Source organism: Pediculus humanus, genomic scaffold (genome assembly GCF_000006295.1).
Source record: "Pediculus humanus corporis 1103172107502 genomic scaffold, whole genome shotgun sequence".
NCBI classification, from domain to species: Eukaryota; Metazoa; Arthropoda; class Insecta; order Psocodea; family Pediculidae; genus Pediculus; species Pediculus humanus.
Genome location: NW_002987118.1, coordinates 1 through 9,078, shown reverse-complemented (window position 1 = coordinate 9,078; position 9,078 = coordinate 1). Strand labels below are relative to the sequence as shown.

Here is a 9,078-nt window from a genome sequence, read left to right as displayed (position 1 = left end):
ATATCAGTTTATTGGAAAAACAAGTACCTAAAAAAAAAAAAATAATAATAAATTTTGTATATGAATGAATCATCAAAAATTCCCTTTACAGACGCTTGATTTTTTTTTTCAGTTGATTGGGAAAAGGAAAAAGAAAAATTACAAAATGTAATGGTTTATGGTAAAAATATAAAACCTGGACAGGAAACGAATAGCGTTACATCAAAAAAAGTAACTACCGGAAGTTCAAAAATGATAACTCCGGAAGAACGTATCGATGAACTCATTATTGAAATACAAGATAGAATTGAATTTTTGAATGATATGGAAGGTCTTGGTAAAAGAAAAGAATATGAATTCACGATGAAACAAGAAATTGCTGCGAAACTTCGAGAAATAGAAAAACTAGATCCAACTATTGCTAAAAAATACGTTAACTGTTTGAATTTTTAAGAATTTTTAATAACTTTTAATGTGTTTTAGTAATTAAACAGATATAAAAAAAAAATAATAATATTTTTTTGTCGGATAGGTTATTAATTAAAAATGTATCAGGTTATTTAACAAAATTGATTAATTAATTTCTGTTTACAATTTAATTTTTACTTTCGTGTGTGTATAATTAAGTGTAACTGTAATCATTTTTTTTTTTTATAAATTAAAATAAAATTTTAATTATCATCAATTTACGCGTAAACATTTTGAAAAAATGGAATTTAAAAATACGTTAAAAATAAGCAATAAATTCAAAAAAAAAAAATTTGAAACGAGTAGTAGTAGTAGTAGTAGTCGTTAGGTTTAAAAGTAGGTATCCAGGTGTACAAAGTAAATTAAATACCTAGTAATACTTGTTTTTTACAAGTTAACGACCAACTTATTTAACCATAAAACAATCGTTTAATATTTAATATTAAATTTATAAATTAAAAACGAAGAAAATTAATAAAAAAAAAAAAAAATTAACCGTAAGTTAACGTTTTTTTTTTTTGTTTTGTGATAAAATTGATAAAATTTATTTACCTGAGAAAAAAAGAAAAAAATTGTTTATCATTAATTTGGTTTTTTTTTTTTTTTTTTTAGAAAGTACAATAAATCATTTTGTTAAAAAAAATTAAAGAAATTTGTATGTTTTATTTGATTTTGATTTTTTTAAAATAAATAAATAAATAAAATTAATTAATTAATCTAATGATATTGTTTATCAGTTTAAAAAAAAAAAAATGTATTTTTTCAATTTGTTAACATTGATAATTGTATTTGTTGTCGTGGCTCCCACGCAATTAATAAGAGGGTAAGTACATTATTATCAAACACACTAACATAAAATTAATTTAATTAATAAAAATAAAATTATTTTATTTAGTTATAGGACGTGGAATTGCTACGATAATAAATGTGTAAAAGAAGAAATTGATTTATTTGAAAAATCAATTAGTATTCAAGAATGTAAAGTAAAATGTCTCAAATATGGAGGATTGTGGCCAAAGCCAACAGGCCCATTTTATGTAGGCAATACAACATCTCAAGTAAGTTAAATTTTATATCATTTTATTTTGTTTTTTTTAAAACTAAAATATTCATATATCAAATTTTATATTAAATACGCTTTGTCATAAATTTAACAAATATTTTAACAACCATTTGAAAAATTAAAACCAATTTTTTTTTTATTAAAACAAATTTCTAAACAGTAACAACTTGAATACAATTAATCATTATTAATAAAAAAAAATTTAAATTTGTTTTAGATAAATGTTGATAAAATACATTTTGAATATCAAAATGAAGTACCAACAAGTGTGTCTACTTTATTGACCAAAGCACAAAATCGTTTTTTGTATAAAATAAAAAAAATTGGTGGAGAAAAAGAAATTAAAAATGTTTTATTTGATGTTTATATACAATTTCATATAGTTGATACAAACGTAACGGTTTTTTCTACAAATGTCGACGAAAGTTATAAAATTCAAATAATCCCACCGACAAGTTTAAATAAAGTAAATTTATATTAAATGTTAATTACAACTATTTAGTATTTTTTATTTATATTAAAAATTATTTTTAAGGTTCAAATTACAATTGAAGCTAATAATTATTTAGGAGCACGACATGGATTAGAAACGTTAAGTCAATTAATTTTTTATGATGATATACATAAAACATACAAAATGGTCGATGAAGCCACTATATTTGATAGACCAATATTTACACACAGAGGTATATAAATTATAAATTTTTATTTGTTCTATTAATAATTTTAATTAAAATAAAACCATTTTTTTTTGTTTATTTAAAGGAATATTATTAGATACAGCTAGATCTTTTATATCAACGGAAAATATTTTAAAAATTTTAGACATTATGGCTATGGATAAATTAAATACATTTCATTGGCACATAACTGATTCTCAAAGTTTTCCATATGTTTCTTTAGCTTATCCAGAATTAAGTCAAAATGGAGCTTATTCGGAAAATCAAGTTAGACACATAACAATCTATTTCTTTCTTTTCTTTTGTTTAAAACAAAATAATTGTTGCCTATGCTGAGCTTGAATTTTTGAGCTCTTAAAAAATTTATATAAATAATTTTTATTATTTAGGTTTACACCCAAGATGATATAAAAAAAATAGTGAGTCATGGTCAAAGTTTAGGAATAAGAGTTCTTCCAGAATTCGATGCTCCAGCACACGTTGGTGAAGGATGGTCAGCATTAGGATCAGATCTGATAACTTGTTTTAAATGGCAGCCATGGAGAAAATACTGTGTGGAACCTCCATGTGGACAACTTGATCCCACAAATGAAAAAGTCTATGAAATATTGGGAACAATTTTTAAAGAATATGTTGATTTATTTCAATCAGATTTGTTTCATTTAGGAGGAGATGAGGTGAAGATACTTGAATAAATATTAATTTTATCTCATTTCAAAGTTTTTAAACTCTTTTTAAAAAAAATTTTTTTGTTATATATTTTTAGGTAAATATAAATTGTTGGAATTCAACAACCAGAATTAAACAATGGATGGTAAATCATAAATATCCTCTAACTGATTCAGGATATGTCAAACTTTGGAGCGAATATCAATATAAAGCATTACAAAAATTAAGACAAACTAAAAAAGATGTTCATCCTCAAGGAATTTTGTGGACTAGCACTTTAACAAATCCAGAAAATATTGGTAAATACATACGTCCAGAAGATTACATAATTCAAGTATGGACATTAAAAACTGATCAAACAATAAAATCCTTATTGAATAATAAATTTAAAATAATATTATCAAATTATGATGAACTTTATTTTGATTGCGGGTAAGAAAATTTTATATTAGAAAGAAAATATTAAAAAAAAATTAAAAATAAAAATATTTATTTATTATTTTCTGTTGCAGAGGACCAGGATGGGTTAAAAGTGCTGAACAAAATTGGTGTTCTCCTTACATTAGTTGGAGAAAGGTGTACAAACATTCACCATACCAAATTGCTAAAAATTTAGGAATTCAATTAAATGAAGAAAATAAAAAATTAATTTTGGGCAGTGAATCTGCTATTTGGTAATTAATTGGTTCCAAAAATCTTAAACAAACGTTTTTGAAAATTACATCCAAAAAAAAATTCAAATTCTGATTTATTTTTTTTTTTTTTTAGGACAGAACAAATTGATAATCATAACGTAATACATCGATTATGGCCCAGAACTTCGGCTTTAGCAGAACGTTTATGGTCGAATCCTTCAGGAGATTGGATTGATGCACAATTTAGAATGAACCACCACAGAGAAAGACTTTCTAATGAAGGTCCAACAGAATTACTTCAACCTCAATGGTGTTATCAAAATGATGGATTTTGTGATTGATTGTAAAATAATTTTTAAATTTATAAATTACTTTAATTAAAATTGTCATAAAATGCATTTTGTGAACTTCAATAAAAGTTACATTTAAATTATATTTTTAAAAAATAGTTTACAATTATTATTAAAAAAAATGTTTTTAAATACAATTTTAATGAAAAATATGATTTATATTTTAAATACATTATTATTTTTTTTATATGTTTTCAAGAAAACCTTGTATTGTTCATCTTACAAGTTTTTTTTAAAAAAAATTTTGTAATTGTATAATTTCATTTTTCTCTTTTCCACAAAAAAATTTGTTTAAATTGTGTTTAATAATAACTATAATAATATGTTTAATTTTTTTCTTTCACTAACAGACAGAAAACACTTTAGACATACAAAAATGACTTTCGACAGAATGTGTGAAAAAAATTTTTAGTACAATTATAAACAAATTATTACAATATGTAAAATTTTCGATGACGGTAATCAATGTCATTGTAAATGCAGTTTTACAAATTCAAAATATTTTTTTACAAGTTTTCTTGACTGACAATAGTTTTACTTAAAATTACAAATAGGATAAAATAACTTAATAATTTAATTTTAATTTCAGTATGAGTAAATAATAAATAACTATATATATATATATGTATTTAAGGAATAGATAAAACTCTTTCATCTCCTCTAATAGCTCGATATTTGGTAATTTCATTGGGAAAAGCAGCATTTAATTCGACTAATAAATGCGCTTTAAATTTTCTGTAAGCATCAATTTTTCCTTTAACTTGTTCATTTTTTGTAAGAGCCTTTTCTATACAATCTTTTGTGTACAATTGTGGATTTCTTCCTTGATCAATATATCTATAAAGCAAAGAAATTTATTTAAAATGCTTGGAATAATACTTAAAAAAAAAAAAAAAAAAGTTGTTTTAATGACTTACTCGAAAACCTCTAATGGTACATGTACTTCTTGAACCTGTGATTTAAGCTTATCAATCTCTTGCAAACCATGAACCAAAGATTGACTAAAAAAAAAAAAAAAATTCATTTTCAAATACAATATAATATTTTAAAACATTTTAGGTTAGAAAAGACAATTATTAAAATAGGTCAATTGAAGGTAAATAAAAGTTAACAACATAATATCATTAGTAATATAAAAATTCCTATTAAAAAAAAAAAAAAATCATTTGACTTACATTTTTTGGTTTAAAACATTTTGACCCTGTGGTTGAAAATCACTAACAATTATTCTTATTTGTCTTACATTTTCAGTAAACATCTCCAATTGAGATTCCAGGTTTTCTAAAGCAGTTGCCATTTTTAAAAAAATAATTTATGAACACTATTAACGTAAATACAAAAAAAAAAAAAAAAAAATCCGATTTTAACAGGAGTATTAAACTGTTTTTAAAAAAAATTTGATATATTTTATATCTGTATGTCAATGAGAAATTAACAATACATTCTAACCATAGGAGTTAGTAGAGTTGAACGGACCATAGAGGTACATAATTTAAAAAAACTTTTTGAAACTTTCTTTTAAAAAAAGTTTTAAAAAAAAAATTTAACGACGCCGACTATTCTTTTTTTCAGAATAATAGTTTTAAAAATAAAAATCAAACAAATTTTTTTTTCAAATCAGAATCGTTGTTTATTAAAATTCGTTTACTTTAATTATAAATTTGAATAATTCGAGAGAGAAAAAAACCAACTTTATTTTAAATTATGATTTAAAACTTTTTAATTTACTTTAATTTTTGGTTTGAATTATAAAAAAAGATAAACATTTCAATATTGATTACGGCTTACGAATTTTTTTCTATTTTACTTTGACTTAAACTAAATTGATTTGAAAAGGAGAATGGGATTGATTTATTTCACTCGTAAAATTTTAAATAAATTGAATGGTTTTTCGAAAGACAAAAATTCAATTTTGCAAAAATCATTAAAAATTTTTTTGATATGGTAATATCTGATTTAGTGAGGTCATAACTTTTTCATTCATTTTTTGCTTATTTGATTAGATGTAAATTTTATTTATGTATTAAATATTATTTTGAAAATGACAATCTTGTTTCAAATAATTTTATTTTTTGGTTTAAAGTTTTTATACTTTTTGGAATAACTATACATTTATTATTTATTCGTTACTAGAGTTCTCATATAACTATTTAAAAAACTTTTCTTGTAATAATGATAAAATTTTAATATCAGTTTTGGTAAATAATAAGACTTTATGGGTTCTAGTTCCAACTTAAAAATTGTAATTATTATTAAATACATTTTTGTGGCATTTAGTTTTTAAAGTTCTGGTGTCGATTTTTATAAGCTAGAATACAATACACCATTTTTGCTATTAATTATGTGGGTATACATTTTTAAATATAAAAATTTTTTTTTGGAATAATGATCAATCATGTATTGTTTATTGTTCGTTTTTTATTGATATATATATATATATATAAAAACAAATTTTTTCCTTATAAATAAAGACGTTACAGATATTTCGTTCTTTGGATTTGAGCATGCTCCCTAGTTTGCCAAAGGCAGGTCTTTTTTTAATCTCATTAACGTTAGCCTTTTGACTTAGAAGTCTTTAGTGAAAGCCCGATGTAAAAAAAAATTTAATTAGATTTATAGCTTAAGACATATTACTCACGGATATTATAAATACTAATTATCATGTTAGGAGGCAATGCGAGTTAGTTGTCGGCCATTTTGATTATCATTCAACATCCGCGTCGTCTGTTGTACCACACCCAGGAGAAGTCTGTCACCGGATTTAAAAGTTACTTGTGATGTTTAGAAATGAGTTTAAAAAAATAAAGTAAAAGGTAATAGAAATTGCGATAAATGCGTCTTAGAACATAGGAATTGTTTGGGAAGGCGCCGTACTCCCAACTTTAATAAAACGGCATATTTGAGTTGCCAATTCGTATAATATTGGCTGGCCCTCCCAACAAACATGGCGTGTTGTCTATCTGAAGAAGCTAAAGAACAAAAAAGAATAAATCAAGAAATAGAAAGGCAGCTTAGAAAAGATAAAAGAGATGCTAGACGAGAACTTAAGTTATTGTTGCTCGGTAAGAACGGTTTATTTAAAAAACTTTAATTTTCCTGTTTTTAAATTTGATTTTATTTGTCAAAAATTTCTTCCATTCAGAGAAATGCAAGATTTATTATCATTATTATAACTTATTAAAACAATGTTGCATTTTTTTGATAACTCAAGTTTTACAATATATTTTTTGGATTAAACTTTTTATGTAAAATTTCAATATTAATACAAATGCAGAAATACTGGTTTTTGAATATTTATAAAATGGTAATGAGTCTCATTACTTGCACTACATATATATAAAATAAAATAACTATAATTTTAAAATTCAGTTATTTTTTTTCACTGTTAAAATATAATTTGCAATTAATTATTTATTGTACTTTTAAGGGACTGGTGAATCTGGTAAATCTACCTTTATTAAGCAGATGAGAATTATTCATGGAGCAGGATATTCCGATGAAGATAAAAGAGGATTCATTAAACTTGTGTATCAAAACATTTTTATGGCCATGCAAAGCATGATAAGAGCTATGGACCTTTTGAAAATACAGTATGGGTGCTCATCTTGCAATGTAAGTTTTTTGATTAGTTAATAATTTTCTCATTAAGCAATTTGTGCTTTGTGAATTAGTTAATTTATTCGAGCATTATTGAAAAATTTAATAAAAAATTAATCCAATTATATTTATTCATTTTTTATTTTTTTTAACGAAACCTAATATTTTAATTTCAAATTTGGATTTTTCAAAATTTTAAAACATTTTTTTTTTTTTTTTTTAATTCTCCACAAATAAGTAAAATAAATTCTATTTAATTAAATCGTGGTATTATATAAAATTATTAATTAGTAAAATTTTTATTTCAGGAAAAAGCAGAACTTATTCGTTCTGTCGACTTTGAAACTGTAACTACCTTTGAAAGTCCCTACGTGGAAGCTATTAAAGACTTATGGGCAGATACTGGTATTCAAGAGTGTTATGACAGAAGACGTGAATATCAATTAACAGATTCAGCAAAATAGTAAGTTTGTTTTAATGCTCCATTTAAAGTCAAATTTTTTTTAAAAATTTAAACTTAAAATACTGCTTTTCTGATTTAATTCTACTTTAAGTTGACTGTTTAAATTTAAATCAAATTTTATTAAGTGAAATTATTGGTGTAATTTATATTTTTAAATGATAATACTACTCGAGAAAATTACATAAAAAAGGTATTATTTGTTTAATGAACTTTAATTTCATACAGAAACCACCACAAGTAGTTTTTTTTTTATTGAGAAATAATTTAAAATATTATCAAATTATAGTTATTTAATGGAAATCGACCGTGTCGCAGCGGTGAACTATCTACCAACGGAGCAAGATATTTTAAGAGTTCGAGTCCCTACTACGGGGATAATAGAGTACCCATTTGATTTAGAAGAAATTCGGTTTAGGTATATTTATAATGAAAAATTTTGCTCGCATATTGAAATAACTGTGGTTGAAGGTTTTGCATGTTTTTCCAACATATCTTTTCATAATAATAATAATAATAATTTTGGGGTTTTGTTTCGATTGTTTTCATGCATGTGGCATTACAATTTTTTTTTTTTTTTTTTTTTTTTTTTCTTAATGTTAGCATTATTAATGTGAAATAACTATAATTTAAACTTTTTGTTTTTATTACTAAATATTAACCATAATAATTTTTCAATGTTTGTAAACTTTAATATATTAAACAGTGTGACCTCTTCAAATTTCTCTTTTTTTTCTGTTTGCTAAAAATAATAATTTTTTATTCTTACTCATTTATATTGAGGGTTTTTCTTTTTTTTTTTTTTTACTAGTATTATTATTATTATACAGCACAAGAAAATTATTTTATAATTTTTTAACTGTTTTTAATTCAATAGAGTAATAATAATATGAAATTGAAAATTTACTTAACATTTTATCATTGTGTAAAATGGGGTCAATATTAAAAATATTATTTAAGTGAAAATGGTTTTTCATTTATCAGCTACCTTGATGATTTAAACAGAATTGAATCATCTGATTTTTTACCAACGGAACAAGATATATTAAGAGCACGAGTTCCTACGACAGGAATTTTGGAATATCCTTTCGATCTTGATTCAACTACTTTTAGGTATTATAAAAGTAAATGGAAAAGTAATAACTACGTTAAAAAAAAAAAAAAAAAAAAAAGTAAA

General features: G+C 23.3%; 3 protein-coding genes across 3 annotated transcripts; 2 read left to right on the top strand and 1 right to left on the bottom strand.

Moving 5' to 3' along the window:
- Window positions 1–150: 150 nt before the first annotated feature.
- Phum_PHUM157790 (Chitooligosaccharidolytic beta-N-acetylglucosaminidase precursor, putative) lies at window positions 151–3,835 on the top strand (the record flags this gene model as incomplete). Its single annotated transcript, XM_002424835.1, has 10 exons — window positions 151–411; window positions 1,185–1,270; window positions 1,349–1,505; window positions 1,728–1,976; window positions 2,046–2,196; window positions 2,276–2,457; window positions 2,580–2,867; window positions 2,957–3,291; window positions 3,372–3,517; window positions 3,633–3,835. 10 exons carry the CDS (start codon window positions 151–153, stop codon window positions 3,833–3,835), a joined length of 2,058 nt encoding a protein of 685 aa, XP_002424880.1.
- A 477-nt stretch (window positions 3,836–4,312) lies between these two features.
- Phum_PHUM157780 (nut2, putative) lies at window positions 4,313–5,141 on the bottom strand (the record flags this gene model as incomplete). The annotated part of the gene is made up of 4 exons (XM_002424834.1): window positions 4,313–4,366; window positions 4,492–4,681; window positions 4,762–4,845; window positions 5,020–5,141. The coding sequence occupies 4 exons, from the start codon at window positions 5,139–5,141 to the stop codon at window positions 4,313–4,315; spliced, it is 450 nt and encodes a 149-aa protein (XP_002424879.1).
- Window positions 5,142–6,788: 1,647 nt separating this feature from the next.
- On the top strand, window positions 6,789–9,078 carry Phum_PHUM157770 (guanine nucleotide-binding protein G(q), subunit alpha, putative; the record flags this gene model as incomplete). The annotated part of the gene is made up of 4 exons (XM_002424833.1): window positions 6,789–6,906; window positions 7,272–7,456; window positions 7,750–7,904; window positions 8,886–9,078. Coding segments are annotated over 4 exons (651 nt in total), but the record flags the coding sequence as incomplete, so codon positions are not given.